This window comes from Lissotriton vulgaris, chromosome 1_1, assembly GCF_964263255.1.
Source record: "Lissotriton vulgaris chromosome 1_1, aLisVul1.2, whole genome shotgun sequence".
In the NCBI taxonomy this organism is placed as follows: domain Eukaryota; kingdom Metazoa; phylum Chordata; class Amphibia; order Caudata; family Salamandridae; genus Lissotriton; species Lissotriton vulgaris.
The window spans coordinates 315,532,755-315,557,396 of record NC_141685.1 but is presented as its reverse complement, the minus strand read 5'-3'; the positions used below and the strand labels follow the sequence as shown (position 1 = coordinate 315,557,396).

General features: G+C 46.8%; 1 protein-coding gene across 1 annotated transcript in view; it reads left to right on the top strand.

The window, feature by feature from the left end:
- LOC147747111 (vitamin D3 hydroxylase-associated protein-like) overlaps nucleotides 1–24,642 on the top strand; it is a 373,652-nt gene that overhangs the window by 123,815 nt on the left and 225,195 nt on the right. The window contains exon 4 of the mRNA XM_086952362.1: nucleotides 11,395–11,528. Coding sequence (XP_086808488.1) covers nucleotides 11,395–11,528 — 134 coding nt within the window. The remainder of the gene's footprint in view (nucleotides 1–11,394; nucleotides 11,529–24,642) is intronic.

Genomic DNA, 24,642 nt, shown 5'->3' with positions numbered 1-24,642 from the left:
TTGGGCATATTTACAAACAAATTTTGGAGCCCAGTACTATACCAAATTTGGCAACGCCACGCTCTGACATTTTTTAAATTCAGGGATGCACTATATACTCAAGAATACATTGTGTTTCCCATAGTGCTGACGCAAAAGCAAGCTGCTTTGTGCCAGGAAAGTCACCCTGCCGCCATGTTGCAAGGGTGCATGCCTGCAGGGGCAAATTGCTCTTTCTATGTGTGCTGCAGAATGCAGCACAGAATGGAAGACCAAAATGTGGAGAAATTAATAATTTCTCCGCGTATCGCCATTATATGTCCAGGCATTCCCTGGCGTTAGTTTTTGGTGCTGCCTCAGCCTTGTAAATCTGGGGCAGCATCAAAAAGCAATGGGTGTTGCGGTGGAACGCCCACAGGAGCACCCATTACATGCCCCCTTTGCCACAGAGGACTGTGGCTGAAATGAGCATGTTTACAAGGTGGCATTAGGCCCGTTAAGTTGCTTAGCGCCACCTTGTAAATATGGGAAATAGCGCTACGCCACCGAAGTGTCAAAAAAAGTGATGCTCCGGTGGTGAATTGGGCTTGTAAATATGGCCCTAAATGATTTGTTGAGCCTGCAACACACTTTCAGTCACTTGATATGCCTAAAGTTACTTTTCACTAAATTAATCCTACCAAATTGCCACTCTCTCCCAGCTCATTCCCCAAAGACTCAGCCTTCACGCCCCCTTCATGCGTCATCCTACATACTTTGTGGTAGCAAAAGTTAGTTACAAAAGGAAAGAATATGCATTGGGAACGCAGGGGATATGGGAAAAAACAAAGCCTCTGCAGACAAGTAAATGTTATTTGAAAGATATGTGAACAGCCGCGGTCGGTAGTGGGAGTACCTGCCGGGGGGTGACATGGGGAGGGGGAGGGAGAGGGTGGGGGCTAGTAATCTATGGATTACGGAGGTTTACAGATAAGTAAACAAATAAATAAATAAAACTAATTTCGTTGCGCGCACTGCATCGCATTTGGGGATGCAGTGCACGCAACAAAATTCATTTCTATATTTACTTACCTGTAAACTTCCGTAATCCATAGATGACTACCCCCACCCTGCCCCTCCCCCTCCCCACATGACCACCCGGCAGGTACTCCCACTACCGACCGCGGCTGCCTGTGAAATACTTAGATGAGGCTGAGTGAAGGTGTCAGGTAACTGGTGTCTGGCCAACCAAGTCCACAGTGCTTCCGAATGATCCGTGTGCCCTGGAAGGGGCATTAGCCTTGGCTGAGACACACCGATTGGTGGGCTAAAGCCCTTTCAGCCCTATGGACATTGCACACCTGCCCTGGTTACACTTGTCCCAGACATGGCCATAGAGTCCTCCTTCAACCTCCTGACAGCTGATAAAAATTAGGCTCATCAAAAACAGACCTTTGCCCCCTGCTGTGTCTTGCTTTGGCAGTCCAGCATGTCGTTGGGCTAGTCAAGGCGTAAGTGCATGGTGAGGTTCCGGTCCTGAACCAACTGCTGCATTGCAGCAAATGAAAAGGATGGGATGTGACCAAATTATTCCAGCCTGAAACATCCTGGAGACATTGGGTTATGTAAGTACAGTCTAGGTTGCACTTTGCACCAGAGGGTGTCCTGGAGCAGCTCTGGAACCGAGCACAATAAATATTGCTCAAACTTTCTTTCCATGATATCTCACTAGCCTATGTCTTAGAGATATTATTTGACCCCTGGCTGAATAGGGCTACCCCTTGAAGGGTGAGGCACCAGGAGGATTAGGGCCACCCAGTGCTGCAGGGGCCTGCCTTATGCCCATGCCCTGGATAGCTTGTGTGCCTGGCGATTCTTACAGACAAACATCTTTACCTTTGGAGCGTTCCACTTCCCTGTTGCACTCACACGAAAACCAGGCAATATGATGTCATGCTGAAATGCGGAATAGCTGTCCATGGGCAAACACTACCATATAAAATATTGGTTGCAAAGGACTGGCCCCTTCACCTTGTATGTATTCAGACCGGTGAGCTGATTCAAACTGTCACTGACACTTCAGATAAGCAATGACTGAAGAGGGGTGACCCAAAGCCAGTCTATATATTGTTTTTTAATTTATATACCATGGGGCTTATTTTTCCTTCGTTTTTGTGCCCTTCTGCCTTTTGTTCCACTCGTTTTTTGTGCCCTTCTGCCCTCTGTTCCACTCGTTTTTTTGTGCCCTTGTGCCCTCTGTGTCACTCGTTTTTCCCTCATTGTGTACCCCTTTTGCCTTCTGCTCGACTCGTTTTTGTGCCCTCTGTTCCACTCGTTTTTTTGTGCCCATCTGCCCTCTGTGCCACTCGTTTTCCCCTCGTTTTTGTGCCTCTTTTCTCTTCTGTTCCACTTGTTTTTTGTGACCTTCCGCCCTCTGTTCCACTCGTTTGTTTGTGCCCTTCTGCCATCTGTGCCACTCGTTTTTCCCTCATTTTTTGTGCCCTTCTGCCTTCTGTTCCACTCGTTCTTGTGCCCTTCTGCCCTTTGTTCCACTTGTTTTTTTTGTGCCCTTCTGCGCCACTCGTTTTTTCCTTGTTTTTGTGCCCCTTTTGCCTTCTGTTCCACTCCTTTTTTGTGCCCTCTGCCCTCTGTTCCACTCGTTTTTTTGTGCCCTTCTGCCCTGTGCCACTTGTTTTTCACTCGTTTTTTTAGCCCTTCTGCCTTCTGTTACACTCGTTTTTTGTGCCCTTCTGCCCTCTGTTTCACTCGTTTTTTGTGCCCTTCTGTGCCAATCATTTTTGCCTTGTTTCTGTGCCCCTTTTGCCTTCTGTTACCTTCCTTGTCACCGCTCTTGCCCTTGCGGCCCCGCTCCCCTGACTCCCCACTGCCCATTCGCTGCCCCCGCTCCCTGTCTCCCAGCTGCTCCTCCCTCTCACCTCCCCATATACGCTGGCCACTGCGCTGTGAGGAGCGCGACCCTTGACCCTACCAGGCAGGTCGCTCCCACTCGGACAGCGCCACCTGTGTGTCCCTGACCCAGCTGCCACAGCCACTGCTAAGGAAGTTTGAGGCCCTCCACCACCCGCAGGCTCCCACCTGCGCCTCATCCCTGATGGCCAGTGGTAGGCCGTAGGTAGGTTTGTTCATCCTCCGCTTTATTGCTTTTATTGTATTGCCTGTATTTTCATTGTTGTGTCTGTGACTGCTGTTGTCTGTCTTCGCCCGCTGCCCGTATGTGGTCCATGCCCCTTTTTCTTCCCTCTGTTCCCCTCGCTGCCCCCGTGCTCTCTCTGCCCGGTCTTTCCTTCTGTACCTCTCGCTGCCCCTGTGTCCCTGCCCGGTTTTCCCTTCTGTTCCCCTCGCTGAACCGTGCCTCTTTGCCCGTTCTGCCCAATCTGCATTCTGTACTTAGCTGCCCCTGTATTTCTGTATTCTGTATTTTGCCTCTGTGCCACATGTTGTTCCGGTATTTCTGTGCCTTTTTTGCCTTCTGTGCCGCTCATTTTTCTCTATTTGTTTTGCTTTCTGTTCCACTCATTTTTGTGCCCTTCTGCCCTCTGTTCCACTCGTTTTTTTTGCCCTTCTGCCTTCTATTCCACTCGATTCTTGTGCCCGTTTGCCCTCTGTGCCACTCGTTTTTCCCTCGTTTCTGTGCCTCTTTTTCCTTCTGTTACCTTTGTTGTACATCACCGCCCTGGCCGCTGCGTCCCCTGTGGCCCCATCCCCCTGACTGCCCACTGCCCATTCGCTGCCCCCACCTCCCATCTGCTCCTCCCTCCCACCTCCCCATATATGCCAGCCGCTGCATGGCCATGCAGCGGGCACGCCGCTGGTGCACCTAAGGCAAGACCGTCTGCGCCCATTCGCGCCTGGACCTTGCCCAGCACCAGAACCGCTGGCCCCCGCACCCGCCACGACAACCGCAGCCACTACGACGCCAGCACTCTGCACGCTCTCAACTCCGGACGGAGCCACACCTGCTTCAAGGCTGCCCCGAAAGGCACACCCCGCCCCTTCACCTGCCGCAACGGCAGCTACACCAGCCTCAGAGCTGACGAACCACCCACCAAGAAAGACCCCAACCACCTCCAATGCATGCTACTGAACACCCGCTACGCACGCAAGCATGCTGTCAAGCTCTGGGACCTGCTAGACACAACATCCCGGGAAGTCGCCTTCCTGACAGAGACCTGGTTTAACGACTTCTTCTCACCCGGCATCGCCATAGCCATCCCAGAGGGCTATAAGATCACCCGCAGAGACTGCACCAACCGAGTCAGAGGTGGAATCACCATTGTCCAAAAAACAGCATCAGGGTCTCGACTAGAACCAATGACGTGCTCAGCACCGCTGCACACATGCATTTCCAGATCCACACAGACCCTAACTCCACCCTCAGGAGCACCCTCGTCTACCATTCCGAGCTTTCACCTTGAGAACAACGACAACAACTCCTCAACCCTAATCGATAGCCTTGCAAACCTCGGACTGAAGCAACTCGTCACAACGCCCACCCATCCTCCAGCCACACGCTCGACCCCGTCTTCTCCTCAAGCCTGCATGTCTCCATCAGCTTCACCACCAAACTCCTCTGGACTGACCACCGCTGCATCCACTTCGCCTTCCAGAAACCCACCACACACCACCGCAACCAACAGATCCCCCGCCGCTGCTGGAGCAAAATCACCGAAGACCAACTACAAAGAAACCTCTCTCTCAGCCCACCCACCGAACCCTCCAACACCGACAACGCTGCCCCCAGCCTCAGATGCTGGATCGAGGACTGCGCCAACATCCTCGCCCGATGAAGAAACCCACCCACAGAGACACCAGCAAGAGGGCCAGCTGGTTCACCCCAGAACTCCTAGCCTCCAAGCAAGTCTGCCGGAAACTAGAGAAGAAATGCCACAGTGAACAAACTCCGGATGGCTACGCAGCACACAAGGACGCCATCCGCAACCACCACCACCTCATCAGGACGGCCAAGAGGACCTCCTTCAAAGACCGCCTCGACAACAACGCACACAATAGCAAGGAGTACTTCAACATTGCGAAGGAACTCTCCAACCCCAGCTCCAACACCAACGACATCCCGCTGTCGCAAGATCTGTGCGACTCCCTCGCCACCTTCTTCCACCGCAAGATAGCAGATATCCACGTTCAATCCACTCCGGTTCTCCTTCAGACCCATTCCCGCACCAGGTCTTCAACAGTGCAAGCAGCTCCATCACACCCCACCTGCGCAACGTCATCAATCTCTCTCTCGAGACCGCGACCTTCCCAGAGATCTGGAAACACACTGAGATCAATGTCCTACTAAAAAAACATGAGGCAGACCCAAGAAGCCTCAAGAACTTCCGGCCCATCTCTCTGCTCCCCTTCCCGGCCAAGGTCATTGAGAAAGCCGTCAATAGCCAGCTAACCCGATACCTCGAAGATAACAAAACCCTGGACCCTTCCCAGTCAGGGTTCCGCAGCACACACAGCACCGAGACTGCCATCATCGCCACCACCGATGACATCAGGATCCTGCTGGACAACGGCGAGACCGCAGCACTCATCTTTCTAGACCACTCTGTCGCCTTCGACACCATCTGCCTCCGCACACTACGCGCACATCTCCACGCTGCAGCGATCCGAGACAAGGCTCTGGATTGGACCACCTCCTTCTTCTCCGGAAGAACCCAGAGCATCCGCCTCCCCCCATTCCATTCCAAAGCCTCGGAGATCATCTGTGGCATACCCCAGCGATCCTCCCTCAGCCCGACGCTGTTCAACATTTACATGGCCCGCTCGCACATTTAGCCCGACAGCACGACCTCAACATAATCTCCTATGCCGACGACACTCAGCTGATCTTCTCCCTCACCAAGGGCCCCATCACCGCCAAAGCCAACCTCCACGAAGGAATAAAGGCCGTCGCCGACTGGATGAAAACCAGCCGTCTGAAGCTGAACTCGGACAAGACAGAGGTCCTCATCCTCGGCTCCAACCCTTCAGCCTGGGACGACTCCTGGTAGCCGACGGCACTGGGGGCAGCCCCGACACCCACTGACCACACACGCAACCTGGGAATCATCCTCGACTCAACGCTCTCAATGACCAAGCGAGTCAATACCTTCTCCTCCTCCTGCTTCAACACCCTACGCATGCTCCGCAAGATCTCCAGATGGATCCCGACAGATACAAAAAAGACAGTCACCCAGGCCCTCGTCAGCAGCAGACTCGACTACGGAAATGCCCTCTACGTGGGAGCCCCAACCAAGCTCATCACACGACTACAACACATCCAAAACGCCACAGCACGACTGATCAGTGACATACCACGCCACGGCCACATCACCCCCCACTTGAGAAATTTGCACTGGCTTCCCGTCAACAAGATGATATCCTTCAAGCTCCTCACCCACGCACACAAGGCTCTCCACAAGACCGGCCCAGCCTACCTCAACAGACAGCTCTCCTTGTACATCCCCAACCGCCCGCTATGCTCCAGAAACCTCTCACTCTCCACTGTCCCGCGAATCCGAAGAACAACCACCAGTGGCAGGTCCTTCTCCCACCTCGCCGCCAAGACATGGAACACCCTCCCACTGAGCCTACGGCAGACCTAGGACCTGCTGACCTTCAGGAGGATACTGAAGACCTGGCTGTTTGATCAGTAGCGCCCCCGCGCTTTGAGACCCTTGCGGGTATGTAGTGGGCTTTAATCAATCAATCAATCAATCAAAGACATTTATAGAGCGCACTACTTACCCGTAGGGTCTCAAGGCGCTGGGGGGAGGGGGGTGCCGTTACTGCTCGAACAGCCAGGTCTTCAGCTTCTTCCTGAAGGAGAGGTGGTCTTGGGTCAGGCGCAGGTCGGTCGGGAGGGAGTTCCAGGTCTTGGCGGCCAGGTAGGAGAAGGACCTTCCTCCTGTTGTCGCTCTTCGGATGCGGGGGACGACGGCGAGGGCGTGGTTGACTGATCGGAGGTGGCGTTTGGGAGCATAGAAGTTGATTTGGTTGTTGAGGTAGCTCGGGCCTTGGTCGTGTAGGGCTTTGTGTGCGTGGGTGAGAAGGCGGAAGGTGATTCTTTTGTTGACGGGGAGCCAATGCAGGTCTCTCAGATGTCCGGAGATGTGGCTGGTTCGTGGGATGTCGAGGATGGGTCTGGCTGAGGCGTTCTGGATCCGCTGGAGTCTCTTCTGGAGCTTGGCGGTGGTACCGGCGTAGAGGGCGTTGCCGTAGTCCAGTCGGCTGGTGACGAGGGCCTGGGTAACGGTCTTCCTGGTCTCGGTGGGGATCCACCAGAAGATCTTTCGTAGCATGCGAAGGATGTTGAAGCAAGCCGAGGAGACGTTGTTGACTTGCCTGGTCATGGAGAGGGAGGAGTCCAGGATGAAGCCCAGGTTGCGTGCGTGGTCTGCCGGTTTGGGTGCGGTGCCCAGGGCTGGAGGCCACCAGGAGTCGTCCCAGGCGGAGGGGGAAGAGCCCAGGATGAGGACCTCCATCTTGTCTGAGTTCAATTTCAGGCGGCTGGTCGTCATCCACTCGGCTACCTCTTTCATCCCTTCGTGCAGGTTGGCTTTGGCGGCGGCGGGCTCGTTGGTCAGGGAGAGGATCAGCTGGGTGTCGTCGGTGTAGGAGATTATGTTCAGGTTGTGTTGGCGTGCGATGGCCGCGAGGGGGCTCATGTAGACGTTGAAGAGGGTGGGGCTCAGCGAGGATCCCTGAGGGACGCCGCAGATGACTTCGGTGGCCTCTGACTTGTACGGTGGTAGGCGGACTCTCTGTGTTCTTCTGTCGAGGAAGGAGATGATCCATTCCAGAGCCTTCTCCTGGATTCCGACGTTGCTGAGGCGCTGAACTAGGGTGCGGTGGCAGACAGTGTCGAATGCCGCGGAGAGGTCCAGGAGGATGAGGGCCGCTGTTTCTCCGTTGTCCATCAGGCCTCGGATGTCATCGGTGGCGGCGATGAGGGCGGTCTCGGTGCTGTGGTTGGCTCGGAAGCCAGACTGTGAGGGGTCGAGGGATCCATTCGTCTCAAGGAAGGCGGCCAGCTGCTTGTTGATGGTCTTCTCGATGACTTTGGCTGGAAACGGGAGGAGCGAGATGGGGCGGTAATTCTTGAGTTCGGTGGGGTCCGCTGTGGGTTTCTTGAGTAGAGCGCTGAGTTCGGCGTGCTTCCAGCTCTCAGGGAAGGTGGCGGTGTCGAAGGATGTGTTGATGATGTCTCGCAGGTGGGGTGCGATGACAGCATCGGCCTTGTTGAAGACGTGGTGGGGGCAGGGGTCGGTCGGAGATCCGGAGTGGATGGAGTTCATCGTGCGGACGGTGTCTTCGGTGCTGATTGGAGTCCAGGCGCGGAGGGTGGTGGTGGGGGGTGGTGGTTCGGTCGTGGTGTGCGTTGGTTGGTTGTTGAAGCTGTTGTGTATGTCCGCGATCTTGTTGTGGAAGTATGAGGCAAGGGAGTTGCAGAGGTCTTGCAATGGGGTGATGTTGTTGTTTCCTGCGCTGGGGTTGGATAGCTCTTTCACGATGTTGAAGAGTTCCTTGGAGTTGTGTGCGTTGTTGTCCAGCCGGTCCTTGAATGCAGTTTTCTTGGCGGCGCGGATCAGCTGGTGGTGCTTCCGGGTGGCAAGCTTGAAGGTGGTCATGTTGTCCGGTGTTGGTTCCCTTCTCCAGACTTTCTCGAGGGCTCGGCAGTTCTTCTTGGAGCTCTTGAGTTCGTCGGTGAACCATGGGGCTTTCTTGCTGCCGGGTCTGCTGGGCGGGGTCCTCAGCGGGGCGAGCTCGTCCGCGCAGTTGCTGATCCACTTTGTGAGGTTGTCGGCGGCCTGGCTGGGGTTCGCAGAGCTGGCAGGAGGGTGCTGGCTCAGGGAGGTGGCGAGCTGGTCGGCTGTGATCTTGTTCCAGCTTCTGCGGGCAGCCTGTTGCTGGTGGTGGTGGGTCGTCGTTCTTTTGAAGGTGAAGTGGACGCAGCTGTGGTCCATCCACTGAAGCTCTGTGGCGTGGCTGAAGGTGATGTCTGTGCTGGATGAGAAGACTGCGTCGAGTGTGTGTCCGGCGAGGTGGGTGGGGGTGGACACCAGCTGCTTGAGTCCAAGATTGGCGAGGTTGTTGAGCAGGGTGCTGGTGTTGCGGTCGTTGTTGTTCTCCAGGTGGAAGTTGAGGTCTCCCAGGAGGATGTAGTCAGCGGAGGGGAGGGCGTGCGGGCTGACGAAGTCGGCGATGTCCTCGCTGAATTGGGTGCGTGGTCCCGGAGGTCGGTAGATCAGAGTGCCTCTGAGGGTGGTCTTCGGGTCGGTGTGGATCTGGAAGTGCAGGTGTTCGGCGGTGGTAAGGGTGTTGTCGGTGCTGGTCGTGATACGGATGGTGTTCCTGTGGATGATGGCGATGCCTCCTCCCATCTGGTTGGCTGTGCGATCCCTCCGGGTGATCTTGTAGCCCTCTGGGATGGCGATGTCGGGAGCTGAAGAGGCGTTCATCCAGGTCTCCGTGAGGAAGGCAACGTCAGGGGCTGTGGTGTTGAGGAGGTTCCAGAGTTCGATGGCGTGTCTGTGGACAGAGCGGGTGTTGAGGAGGATGCACTTGAGGTGGGTGCTGCTGGAGTTCGACTTGGCGGGTGCTGGTGCGATGCAGGTCCGGATGCAGGTGAACTTGCAGGCGTGGCAGCTGAAGGGTCCGTGGGAGCGTCGTGGGGTGGCTCGGTGGCATCCTGGGGATCGGCCGGAGTAGAGTGCGATGAGGGCGGCGGCGGTGTATGTCAGGCGGGTTGGCCGGGGTCCTCGTGGGCCAGGGGTCCTGGCACTGGGCGCGGTCCAGGCGCGGACGGGCACAGACGGGCTTACCTTTGGCGCGCCTTCGGCGCACAATCGGCGCGCCGGCTGCGCGTGACCGCTGCGCGTTCGCACGGTCGCCATATATGGCGAAGTGCGCGGGGGCGGAGCAGCTGGGAGGCGGGAGCGGGGAGGGTACAGAAGGCAAAAGGGGCGGGGTTAGCAGCGGTGGCGGGAAGCGGGGAGGGATACAGAGGGACGAAACTACAATTATACCAAACTAAACAAAAATGACAAAAATACAAAATAAGGCAATAGTACAATTCTAAGCTAAGCTAACAATACTGACAGCAGGGCACAGGGAGAGAAGCGGCGCCCAGGAGCGACCACGGACCACGCCGCTCGAAGGAGGGGGCGTGGTCACGCGGCGGCAGCCGGGCAGCGAGGCAGTAAGGCGGAGGGGGCACACGCAGCAGCTGGTGGCCGTGCGGCACGGGGGTGTCCTCAAATGATTGATTGATTGATCGATTGATTGATTGATTGATTGATTTACAAGCCACTTGTGCCACTGGTGCTCCACTTTTGACGCACCGGCGGCGCAGTGTGCTGGCTCATATTTACAAGGCTACGCAAAGCCACCATGTGTGGCTTTTCCTGGCCTTGTAAATATGGCCTCTTTTCACGCATTACTTTGTGTGAAAGGGGAGTGCCACGGGTATTGCTGTGGTTGTTATCATGCAACACCCATTGATTCTGCCACATTCCCAGATTTACAACATTTTGTAAACCTGCAAATGTGCCCTGGGGAGTGGTAAGGAGGTGCAACTCATCATTCTTTCCTCCTCCTATGCATGCTGTATTCTGCAGCTCACATAGAAAGAGGAAAAGGCCATCAATGATTGCTTTTCTGGATGAAGGTGTCCCTTCCTGCATAAAAACAATCACCCTCTCATCGCAGGCACCCTTGCACCATGCTGCAAGGGTGTCTGCATTGCTTATAGCAGCCAACTGTGAACCAGCGAAGGGGAAAGCACAGGGATGCATCATATTGTTGTAAATATAATGTATCCCTGTGACTTTAAAATAACGCATTTTATTGCAGCAAAATGGCTTGCGGCACCGAGAAACAGCCTTTATGAGGTTTTTACCATGCTGTACCTTTACCATGCATTTTGTACCACGCATGGTCTTAGAACGCACATGCTTTTACAACGTATGGCTTTACCACATATTTATGATATGTTTTGAGGTGTGGGTGGTCTCCCCCCACAAATACATTGTTTATATATATATATATGTGTACATATATATAAACAATGCTTGGTAAAGGCATACGTTATAAAAGCATATGCGTTCTAAAAAAATGTGGGGCGAAAAATGTGTGGTAAAGGCATGCAGAGTATTTCCCCGCGTTGTTCCGTCATACAACTGCGGTGCCGTCCTGTCTTATTTTGTTGTAAATGAGGACCCTTTTTTTTTTTACTATAATGTTTTGGCAGTTGAATAAAGTTTTCTCTAAGCCAAAGAAGTGCCACTTAGACATGAGCTAAGTAGCAAATGTTTGATTTGATGAAAGTATGTCCTTCGATGTATATTTTTACATGTTTCAGTAGTAATTTTATAATTTATTGTAGACTTTTCCAATGAACATCATGTAATGACTCCTTCTTCTTAGGGGCATGACTCAAACTGTGGACTTGCATGTTACCTCGGCATTCCAGAGTCAACTGACAGCGTGATCGTGCAGGTTTTAAAGAAACAAGGGGCCATTCCATTTGTGAAAACAAACATCCCCCAATCCATGTTCAGGTGAGTACAAATTTGATTTTCCTGTAAATACTGTAAACCAAAATTAGACCTGAAATAGTTTCCTAACACTTTATAATCTGATCAGACGTCGCAAGAAGGACTGCATTTAAATTTCGCAATTGGTTTTGCTTGATTCTAATCTGTCCCATGGCATGGCAGAACGTTTTTTTATCGAGAAACAGAACTGTAAATAGTAAAGCAAAGAAAAAAATAGTCCACAATTCAGAAATTGCATTACATGGAAACCAAAAAGTAATGCCTCTTGTCAGAGTTGTGACTCGATTATTTAGTTTCAGGAGTCAACAGAGCTGGACACTGTCATTGGGAAGCAACCATTACAACGCAGATGTTACAATGCGTTGACATTATAAGGCGGTTGTTACAAGGCAACCACCATTACATCGTAATGCCATTACGACACTTGGCATTACAATGCATATGCTTTTACCACGCATGCCTTTACAATGAATTTCGTTGTAATGGCATGAATGGTAAAGGCATATGTGTTTTACATGTAAGTTTAAGGTACATATAGGGTTTACGGTGGGTTATAGGTTTTAGAGTGCCAAGGTTAATTTTTGGGTTCAGGATGGATTTGGGGTTTGGGTTGTCAAGGGTAAGTTTAAGTTTTAGGGAGAGTATGGGTTTTTGGGGTGAAAGGTGTAATTTTAGTGTTCATGGTGAGTTTGGTTTTGGGGTGCTAAGAGTAATTTTGAGGTTCAGGGTGGTCTTGGGTTTTGGGGTGCCAGGGGTAATTTTAGGTATCAGGCTGGGTTTGGGTTTTGGGGTGTGTTTTTATTATTTTAACTGGGGACAATATTTGGGTGTATTGTAAATATTTTAACAACTCTTAGTGATATAATTGTATCCTATTTAAAGGAATAGAAAGGGAATAGGTGTAAAAAGTGTATACTTAGCAGCAGTGATGTGTGCAGAGCAGACGTTTACGTTAACTCCGCCAACACAAATTTGCTATGTCCTGCAGAGCCGTGCATGACATGGCAAGAATGGAAAGATTATTTTGAGAATTATATAGTTACTATTAACAATGAAGCATTAACACCAGTGATAAAACAGGTATTCTCTTACATTCATTAGGACCTGAAGGTATTAAGCAATACAATCAGAGGGAGAAAAAAGTGACCGGAGAAGATGAAACAGACGTCTATGCTAATGCTTTAGATCATTTGGAAAAATACTGTGCCCCTACTGTGTGCATTACTATAGATAGGTATACATTTTTCCTTAGGAAGCAAGAACAAAATGAAACAATTGTTCATTATTTGGCTGTGCTTAAAAAAATGGCAGTTCCATGTAGATTTGGGACATTACAAGAGGAATTGATAAGAGATCAAATTACCATGCTGAAAAATAATAATAAAGTACAAGAGAGGTTATGGGCCATGTGGGATGGTACATTAAGCAAAGTTTTGGCAGTTGTAAGAAAAGCAGAAGTATCTTTGAGATGTGCGAAGGCTGCTTTGGATGACAGCAAAGAACATGAAGAAGTTTGTATAATTTATGATAAGAAATCTATTAAAAAGAATGTGGTAGGAATTGAAGCCCTAGATGTGAAGGGACTTATGAATTTTTCTGCTTCAGCAAAAGTGAAGTACAGGAGAGAAGGTCAAAAGGGGTAGAGTTGTTGCAGGTGTTGTAGTCAGGAACATCTTGAGAACAGTAGACAATGCAGAGGGATCAGAAGTGTTCTATATGTGGTTTAATAGGACACACTGGGCCTGATTCACAGAATGAACTTAAGACTCAATCCTAAACTTACTACTATTTTGGTATTCACAGAATGCTCTTACCACTTTTGGCATTCACAGAATGAACTTACTACTTTCGGTATTCACAAAATAAACTTACTACTTTTGGTGTTCACAGAAGTTAGGATTTTGTCTTAAGTTTGTCTTAAGACAAACCTAAGACAAAATCTTCTCTGAATATCAAAAGTAGTAAGTTCATTCTGTGAATGCCAAAAGTAGTAAGTGCATTCTGTGAATACCAAAATAGTAGTAAGTTTAGGATTGAGTCTTAAGTTCATCCTGTGAATTCGGCCCTATGCACGTGCATGTAGGAGGAGAGATGGGAGGGAGACAATTCAATGTGTGATGGAGAGTAAAAGAGAATTTTCTTTGGAGGAGGAACAGTCTGAAGAAGAGAATGCTCGTGTGATAATAGCTAACAACGTAGTTTTAGATGTTGAGAATCGAGGACGGAACAAACCCAAATGTGAAGCGGTGGTGGATGGAGTGCCTTTTGTTTTAATGGCAGATTCAGGATCGCCCTTTACTAATATTAATTTGGAAATATGGAAGGAGAAGTTTGAAGGTGTGATTGGTGAAGAGTTGAAAACGTGTGAAATTAAGCCAGAAAGTTTCACAGGGGAGGCTATACCCATGGTGGGGTGCAGAGGTGTGTCTTTTGTATTTAAAGGAAGAAAAGCTGATGGTAGAATGTAAGTGGCAGAACATGGTCCATGTGTTTAGTAATGGAGAGACCAACGAAGTTTGAATATTATTCTAAATACTTATAGTAAAGAACAGGTGTTAGTATTAGATGATGGAAACACAGTGGGGGAGAAACTACGTGAAGAATACAAGGAGGTATTTTCGGGCAAAATTGGGTTGTTAAAAGGGTTCACTCACAGGATCATATTGAAGGAAAATGCATTACCAATAAATTTTAAAGTAAAAAACGTTCCTTTTGTGGTACAAAGTGAAATGGAAAAGGAGTTGATCAGATCGAAGGAGGAGGGGGTGATCAAACAGATAAAGTCATCGGATTGGATGTCTCCAGTCATGGTGGCCAGGATGTCCAATTGAAAAATTAGACTTTGTGTGGACTGGAGGAATGTGAACCAGCAAATTCAGGTGGACAAATTTCCATTACCAGAAATAAGTGAGTTGTTGGCAAAAACAAAGGGTATGAGTTGATCTTTCAACAGAGGACTTATCATCAGCATATCACCAAGTTGCTGTCTGGACTGGATTCGGCAGCCACAGCGTTCCAAAGATTGATGAGCGAAGTTCTGAGGAATATCAAAGGAGTTGCATACTTTCAGGAGGATGTACTGATTATGGGGGATAACAGGATGAACAAGTTCAACGATTGAAGGAAGTAATGAAAGTATTGGAGAAGAAGGGTTTAACAGCTGAGTTTACAAAGTGTCTCTTTGCACAATGCAAGGTGACATATCAGGGACATGTAATTTGAAAGGATGGTTTTCACCAAAGAAAGAATTGCTAGAAGCATTGAGGGATACCCTGGAACCTTGAAGTAAGGATGAACTATGCTCGTTTTTAGGACTCGCTGAGTTCTATTCAAAATGTGTAAGGAACTTTGCAGAAAAGACTTATGATTTAAGACAAATATTGAAATTACGCAACAAATTTGATTGGAGTGAAAAGTGTGAGGATGATAAAATAGAGGAAATTTGTAATGCAGAACCCATTCAGGTTTCTATCCAAACCTTCATAGCATACTTATGGTGGATGCAAGTGGAAAAGGGTTGGGTGCTGTGCTTACTCAAATTGAAGAAGATGGAAGAGAAGTTGTGATTTGGTTTGTGTCAAGCAGTCTCACACCTGCAGAAGAAGTTTAATCAGTAATTGAGAGAGAGACTCTTGCTTGAGTTTGGGCAATGGAGCACTTCAGAGCGTTTGTGTGGGGAACAGAATTTGAAGTCACAACTGATCACAAGCCTTTCGTGAATTTGCTTACTACTAAAGGGCTTGTGAAGGCATCAGCAAGAACTTCAAGGCTGCCAATGAGATTGCAGGACTATAACTAAAGGATTAATTATGTGCCGGGTATACAGAACAAAGTGGTGGATTGTTTTAGTTGTATTCCATTACCTATTAAGGAGGCACAAAGTAGTGAGTGTGGGGTATGGTTTATAAATTGCATTCAATCATGATGAAGAGTTGAATTCTATTGGAAGAGAGGAGTGGAAATCAGAGTATTAAAAGGATGAATTGATGGAAAAAGCGAAAGATATTATTTTAAAAGGTTCGGGTGGTAAGAAACCAGACCAAAGTTTTTGGGAAAAACGCAATGAGTTGGAAGTGGAATTTGGTTTTGTGATGAGGGGAAGAAATGTTCTACCTCCCAAGGGCCTGAGAGGAAAAGTAATGGATTTATGTCACAGTGGACATTTTGAAATTGTGAGGACAAAGAGAAGAGTAAATCCTTCTATTGGTAGCCAAGAGTTGATCTTGATGTAGAGCGAAGAGTGAGGAATTGTGAGCAATGTGTCAATTCTGATAACAATTTGCATCCGTTGCGACCTTCGTTGATACCAGAGGAATGTCCTAAGATGGTTAGGGATATGTTGGCAGTGGATTTTGTGGGTCCTATAAAGACTGAGTCAGGTAAAAATAAATACATCATTGTGTTCATGGATTGTTTTAGTAAGTGGGTAAACTTGTAAGCAGTGGAGAAAGATGATGCGGCCACGGTTGTGAGATTTTTGGAAGGTTTATTTTTAAAGGAAGGATTGCCAAAAAACAGCTGACTGACAATGGAGCACAGTGTACAGCTTTAAAGGAGGAGGAATTTCCTAAAAGAAATGGAGTTCAACACGTAAAAACATTGGTATATCATCCAGCTGGAAATTGTGCTGTAGAACGGTTTAAACACATTATTATACCATTCAAAATGCACGTGAAAACAAGAAGAAATGGGAGGTAGAGTTGAATAAAATGTTGTGGAGATACAGGATGACGCCAAGTCTGACAGGTTATAACCCATTTGTGTGGATGCGTGGCAGAGAGCCTTTCACTACGAATAGTATTGGATTGATGATCAGTTCTAGACAGGTAGAATGGTCTCCAGAAGAATTAAAAAGTACTATCATAAAAGCTCAAAGTGTGTATGAAAAGAATTATGACTTGAGGAATGCGTTTAGAGAAGAAACGTTATAAGTAGGAGAATGGGTGAAAGTTAAGAAGGTGGGCAGAGTGATGAATGTTCAAAGTGCATTTTCTGAGCCATTAAAGGTTATTGCGTGTTTCCAAAACTCTGCGAGATTCAGTGATGATTGTTTAAGGCACATGAGTTAAATTGCTAAATGTAAAAATGTTGAGTAAAGAAAAGGAGGAGATGGGGACATGTTGGATTTGAGTGATTGATTGTTGGAGGATGAGGTGGATGAGGATCCGTCGCGGGTGCAATTCAATATGGGGATTGTGGATGGAGAAGTGGTAGAACAGGATTGTGAGAATGTGGTTTCAAGGAGGTTGGGTATATTAGGAAGAGTCATCCACACTCTGAACAGACTGTAAGATTTTTGTATTAATTTAACTTTTGCGTTTTCAAGCTTTGTTGTATCTTATTGTATGTTTACCTAGAGAAATTGCATTGTATATAGTTATCAGTTTGGTATTCTATTTGTAATGCATTCTTATTGTTCATTCTATGTGGGAAGGGGATATGTAGTGTTGCTATATTCTCTTTTAGAATCTACCAGGAATCATTATGAGGTATGTGGAATGTAAGGGGGAGCTGGGTTCTTTGGAAATTAGTTGGGGACTTTACTTCTGGACTTAACATTCATTACTGCATAGACTAATGGTCTTTCAGCATAGAGATCCCCACCAGGCAGTCGGGGATTTCTAAATATTGTGGCAGTCCTCGTCCAAGGGGCAGAGCCTCGTTCTCTTCCAAATTTGCAGTCTGGTAGGCCCAGCCGAGTCTAAATAACACTGTTAGTCTTCAGTTCTACTCTGGTGTATTCCTTAATCTTCCTCCCTCTCCAGTCATAGATACATTTGCATTTACATATTGTGTTGGTTTCTACCAATTGCCAGAAAAGTAACTCGCTCAGTTTTCTCGCATGCAGAGTAAGTGTTGACAGCAGTCAGTTTTTCTCGAAGGGGCCTAGTTCTAGTGGTGAAGTCAGTGGTGTGCATTCAGATAAGAACAAAACAGAAGATGAGTCCCAGCTAGTGATTAAATAGAAGAGCAGCAGCTGTCAGCAAATGTTGGTCAGTCGCTATGCAAACAGACAGACAGACTGCAGTCACACTTTACAGGCCAGTAGTTAAACAAAAGATGTCTAACTTAGCATAAGACCTGTGGTAGATTTTGTTGGATGCCTTGATATGATAATGTTTTCTGTCTCTGTCTTATTATGGGGTTGGACAAGAGAGGGGCCCTCACTTCTATGGTGACCACTGGGTGCTTACGCACCATACCTTTTATCTGAGGATGTTGATAGGAAGGTGGCAGGTGAAAACCCATTCACGCAGGAGGCAGCACTAACATTCAAGTGGTGCCTTACATGTTATTCATCTGTACCTTACAAGTCAGCTGCTTCCAAACCCACTCTTCCATGAAAGGATGGAATTCGAGAGGCCACTGGTGTCAGGCTCTATATTGCCTTACCTTCCAAAGGTCGAGGACAATATAAACAACTTGTTAGTTCAATTGCTCTTGTACTTTTAAACACAATTCCAAACCTCATATTCAAGTTCTGCAGTCTTCCATGAATAATCACACACACAAATACTTACACTCATACACACACACACACACACACACAGACGTGCTTTCACGCACACAGACACATATACATACACAGTGTAGCAGCAGTTATTGCTAATCTAAAATCATCTAAAAGATTTGCAGATCGTACACAGAGGTGGGATGGCTGGTCCCCTCTGCTTGGACGATGGATTGCCTGTATCCTGTGGAGGGGATTATGGCCATCAACTTAGGGTAGCAGCCATTATCTTTGCTTGCCCATTGTTACCTCAGACATTGCTGTTTCTAATGATAGTCTCAAGGGTTCTAAATGCCTACTACTAGGTTAAATCCTTTCTAACTACCTTCAAGTAATATACTATTTTGTTTTTCGATACTTTTTGATTTCATATTCACAATGATACTCAATAAACCTCTCCCCTTCTTATTTACCTTCTGCCAGATTAATGCATTGCCTGTCAGCAATGCCTTTCTCAAGGTATACTGTCATCTGAAGTGGAACATATCAGCCAAGTTACCAACCCAAACTTACCCACTATTAACGCTTCAGTATATTTTGAATACCGGAAGCTCCTGAAATCACAGCTTTGAAGTCACTCCCAATGTTGTCTTCTATTTCAACTCTTACAACCAATCATTAGCCCACCAAAGGCATATCCTCCTTTACAATATCATCATCATTTATTGCTGTTGTCCCTTCATCACTGCCAAATACTCATAAATGCCCCAATGTCGTGGTATGCCAATTACTCCCTAGCCTCGCCAGGCCATACTGTATTTGCTGTTAAATTCATTCGCATCTTACTTTACATTCACTTTGTCAATCCTAATATGTCAATTTCCCCAATGGCTATCTCTTCTCTGTGTTTATGCACACACATACTTAATAAACTCACCTAAACATGCTCTTCGTCCTTTCCTTTTGGCTCACATCAGCCCCTACCTATACTGTCTGCACTAGTGCACCACCTACCTATTGGATTCTATTATTACCTTCTCCTATGTCTGCGTGCTTCCCCAAATTGTACGGCACCATGTGGTGCAGCACAAAATTTCAGGCTTTATAATTTTTAGTAGTGATAAATATGAAGTTTAGGAGACTCTGTGCTGACTTCGCTGATGTAAGCCCGTTCCCTAATTTTGCTGATATTCCCTATTTCTGTTTCTTGAGTTAGACTCTTGAATGCATATGCTTCTTTTGAAAGACTGACACCTTCTGCTTAGGCTTTCCCCTTTGCCATCATTAGATGCTTAATTTAGTTCAGGGAAGATCTTTATGGAACTGATACTTCCTCTCCTCTGCTTTTTTTGTACCTTGCAATGATTTACATTGCCATCTATCTGTTGTATGCTAGTGGATTAACTATGGGCCCGATTGTGATGTCGGGTGGAAAGCCATCCAACAGCTCGTCGGAGGCTTCCCATGTGACATCATAGGTTTCCGTCTGACCGCCATTTTATGATACTGGCGGTTGGAGGGAAACCCACCGGGGAATTCTGCTGCACTTCCAATAGGCTCAAGGAGCCCGACGGGGCATCAGAGGGACAGATATACCCCAAATGGCAGCGGTGCCTGCTCAGCCACCACCGCTAGGATTATGATGTCCGTTTCCCACAGCCTTTCCATTTTGGCCTTTCGAACATGGAAAGGCTGTCAGAGAGCGAGTTTGGGGGCCCCTCGCAGGGCCACCGTACCACCAGAGCCTCTGCTATGAGTCCTGAGGGGCCCCCGTGGTGCCCCCTCAAACATCCATGCATTGTGTGGTGGAAACAGCATGTTTAAAAAAATATGTTTACTATAGCAGCTTGTGCTGCAGCCTACAGCACAAGCCACAATAGTAAAAATACACTTTCCGACCGTCAGGAAGTTGGTCGCATTGTAATAGTGTAAGCAGGAACGCTGACACCTTGTGGGGTAGTCCAGTTTCCGCTACAATGTCGCTCAGATGCTCATGCGACTGACATCGTAATCAGGGCCTATATTGAATCCATGTTCCACTGACAAATTATTTACTAAAGGGATTAATCCTGTAACTTTGACTGGTTTGCTAATAAACCTTAATGGTTTAGAAACCATCCTGTCTGTCATTCTTGTGGAGCGAAATAGCTTTCACTGTAATTTGACAGAATGGGATCAATGACACAATATTGGGTTAAACAATATAGTTGACAAAAATATTGTGTCAAAAATATTGTTTACCACAGCATTGTGTTCCTATACTTATAATGAAAAGTAAAAAGATATTTGCAAAATATATTGTAGACACTAATATCATCCAAAAACGCACAAAAACATTGATTTTGTGATACATATACAGTTTAAAGGAGTACATGTTAAATGTTATAACATATAAAATTAATGTAATGTAAATTCAATACATTCTACTAATAATATTTAATAATTTATATATATATATATATATATATATGTTCAATCCAAAATGCCCAACAGCAATGGAAGCGCACACGACTTCAAAAGCACCTCCAAGGTTTATTTAAAATGGAAAACAAGCTGTAGCATTTCATGACATTATTCTCCGACGCGTTTCAAGGCTGTCTGCCTCTTAATCATGGAGTTTCAGCATGCATTCTGCAGATGTCTCTCACAGCCTGCTCATTTAAATACCCTCAGTGGGTCTAATTAATTACTTCAGTCCGTGAATGCAGGCTGGGACTTGTAGTCAAGCTAAGAGTTAATTTACACCCTAAAGTGGGCTCTGCTTCGTGCATGAAATCCCATAGTGGGTGTGAACCTAAGTTTCAGGAAATGTTTTAAAATATGTGAGCACATACACGCAAACTGACCGTGATCAAGACAGTGGACGCTGTCGAAACGCGTTGGTTTACTTGCTTTTGACCCCATGGATTAATAAATCACTTGAAGAAATCAACTTGCAGCGTGGTGCTGGGCTTTGTTTTGAAGTGCGACTCCGTTTTTCTTTCCTTGAGGGGGAGAAAATTGTTGGAATAATTAAGCAGTTGGGCTCAACTGCGGGAGTGACGCGACCACACATAGCAGCGCCTACCAGGGAAAGGAGGGAGCCATAAGGCAGAGATATATATATATATATATGAACAGAAACTCCTGACCGCCAAAGGTAGCGGCTACAGCAGGCGTAGACCTCACTCCAAAAATAGGTGCTTGTAATTGATCTAGCAAACACCAAAAAGCCACATCACACACTTCTGTGCCAGCAATCCATTTTATTTCAGCAAAGTGAAAAGAGCTAGTACCCTCCCTGACGCGTTTCGCTCCGCAAGCGGAGCTTGATCACATGAAGCGTCAGGAGTAGGCAGTGCATTAAATTGAAATTAAAAGCCTAAGCGCCTAAAGAAACAGGACACAAGGGTTGCAACAAAGCAAATGGTCAACAAGTTCATAATGAAACCAAAAAGTTCAAAACATTGATGTTTGGTAAATGAACGAAAGAGACACAATTAGAGCATAGTGCTCAAATAAAAAATAGAGATAGCATCATCTAAACAAGCCAGCAAAACAATTTAGGGCAGGTAAATCAACTGAAATCAATTGATTGTGTAAATCTCATCTGAGTTAATAAATATCAACCAAAAAATAAAATGAATCCTGAGTTTCAACTTTACAAACATAGTTTTAAGTATAGCAAGAACTCTGGAAATCTAATGCTAGTGCATAGAAACATTTTGAAAACAGAGAGATTTGACATGTCATAATCCCTAAGCTGGCTGTTAGCATCCCTATCACTGATACATTATGTGTCTAAATGTGAACCAAGTGCCTTTGTGCTAAAGTGCAAGTGCTTAAAAATATTTCATGATCTAAATGAAAAATTGACAGGCTACAGAAAACTCAATTAGAAATCCTACCAATAAGAACCAGGAGAAAACGATTTCTCAGTGTGTTATCTCAAATTTGAGAATGGTAATCAACCACACCAAAATACAAGGGAAACATACTGCATAAGACAAAAAGAAGAACTACATACTCATTGGTAAGGGCCGCAACTATATCAATCAAGGAAACAACTCAAACGTTTTACAGAAAATGATGCAACTCATCAAAAGCATTTAAACCTGCAGGGGCTCGAGTATCAAGCAGCAGTATAAAATATGCTTCCTTTTGGTGAAGCAATTTTTCTCGATCTCCACCTCTGCCCGGATTAGCTACTGAACAAAGTAAGGTATAAGTGAGATCTTTTAATTTCTTATCATGCACCAATTTAAAATGGCGCGCCACTGGATAGTTCATGTCAGAGTTGACTATGGCACGAATGTGCTGCAAAATGCGCTGGTTTGCTGGTAATTTGGTACTTCCAATATAGGACAATGAACAAGTGCAGGTCAGCTGGTAAACTACATAATCGCTGCGACATGTCAGATGTTCACGTATTGGAATCAGCCTATCGTTAAAAGCTGAAGCATAGTGTGTACCGTTAACTGCAAAAGTGCAAGCACGACAGGAGGTGCACCTGAAAAAACCTGGTTTATTCAACCAATTTGTTTTAGGTGTAAGTTCAGGTTGAGTCCTATCAAGTGAATCTTTCATGGATGGAGCCCTCCTGAAGGTAATAGCTGGTGATTTAGGAAGAAATGGTGCTAAAATCACGTCAGTTAATGCAATTGGCCATTCTGATCTGATAATATTACTTATCTTGGATGTTTGAGAACTATAAGCGGTGATAAAACGAACAGAGCCCTGTTCGTTGGTTTGGGTGATCTCTTTGTTTCTGGAGATTAAGAGTTCCTCACGAGGACGAGCAAGTACCTTAGTCAGAGCCTGATCTAGAATAACTTTACTGTAACCTCGTTTAAGGAATCTTGTCCTGGCTTCCAATAAGCATTTATCTAGTACCTCAGGACTACTGCAAATACGTTTAATACGTATGAATTCCCCCAAAGGAATGCTATTGATGGTATGTGGTGGGTGAGCACTGCGGGCGTGCAAGATGGAATTACCCGCAGTGCTCTTCCTGTGGAGTTTCGTATGGACTGGTGGCCTCAAAATTCTGATGTACCGCCTTGTGCGGTTTCCTCGGCCCGCAATCTAGGTGTCCAATTTGACTCCTCCTTGAGTTTCGATGACCATGTACGCATCACAGCTGGGTGCTGCTTTAACCTCATTCGACAGCTGAAAAAATTCTTCGACTTCCTCCCTATCTCCGCCAGGAAAACAGTCGCGGTGGCTCTAATCCTTTCTCGGCTGGATTATTGCAACGGCCTCCTGGCGGGAATAAAAAAGTCTTCGCTAAAGAAATTGCAAAGCGTCCAACACGCTGCAGCCAGATTAGTTCTTAAACTCCCAAAAAGGTCCTCGGCCTCTGCAGCCCTCAACACGCTGCACTGGCTTCCCCTTCACAAAAGAGTCCTTTTTAAACTCCTTATCACGGTCTTCAAAGCCACTAGGAACACCGGCCCTCTTTATCTAGCCAAACGCTTTCAGCACTACATTCCATCGCGCTGTTTGAGGTCAGCCGAAGCAAACTTGATTGTAGTACCTAGAATGAAACTAAAAACAAAAGGGGGAAAAACTTTTTCATTCCTAGCATCGAAGGCATGGAACAGTCTCCCCTTTAACCTTAGGCACGTCCCCTCGGAAAGCCAGTTCAGGAAACTCTTGAAGACCTGGATTTTCCTTCAGCCCGACTCAGCAGTTCTTGCAGCCATCTGATACACTCCTCGCCATGCTGGCTCTCTGATCGCTTAGCGCCAAGATGCTCCTTCCGGAGCGATAGCCGCGCTCTACAAGTGTCAATAAATATCAAATATCAAATATCAAATGTATAGTACCATGATCGATATAAACTTGGACATCCAAGAATTCTGTGCAATCAGATGTTATATTTGCAGTAAACTTTAAATTCCTGTCATTAACATTAATCTCGTTGACAAATGAAGCAGCTTGTTCTTTGGTGCCCCGCCAGACGATAAAAATATCGTCTATGAAGCGCCAATAATGCACTAGATGGGGAAGCCAATGTGCGTGGGTGATACCAAGGACATGCCTCTCCCACCAGCCAACATGAAGACATGAGTAGCTGGGGGAGAAGCACGAACCCATTGCCACCCCGCGTTCTTGATGGAAAAAATCCTTTCCAAATTGGAAGTAATTATTGCAAAGGCATAGGCGTATCATTTCAAGCAGCATGAGGTTGTGATCTCTTAATGCTGCCTCTCGTCCATCTAGGAAATATTTAACTGCTTCTAAGCCCTGGAGATGGTTGATGCTGGTGTAAAGTGCCTCAATATCCATCACCAGGAAACAGAAATCAGGACCCCAAGTGACGTGACTAACCTTAACCAAAAAATCTGTGGTGTCTTTCAAGAAGGAAGGAAGAGAAAACATATGTGACTGAAGAAAAAAATCTACGTACTTTGAAATGTTTTCATTCATACTGCCCTGGGCCGAGATGATGGGACGACCAGAGACAGGAGAAGTACATTTGTGAATCTTGGGTAACAAATAAAAAAGTGGAGTAATGGGGTGTGACATATTCAAGAACTTAAATTCATCTTTTGTTAATAAGCCAGTTCTGTACCAGAGGTTAATAGCTTTTCTGGTAGTTTCATGGCTTTTAAGCATCACAAATTTAGTGGATTTGGTATAGCAAAGAGGGTCACACAGCTGTCGGGATGCCTCTGCAATATA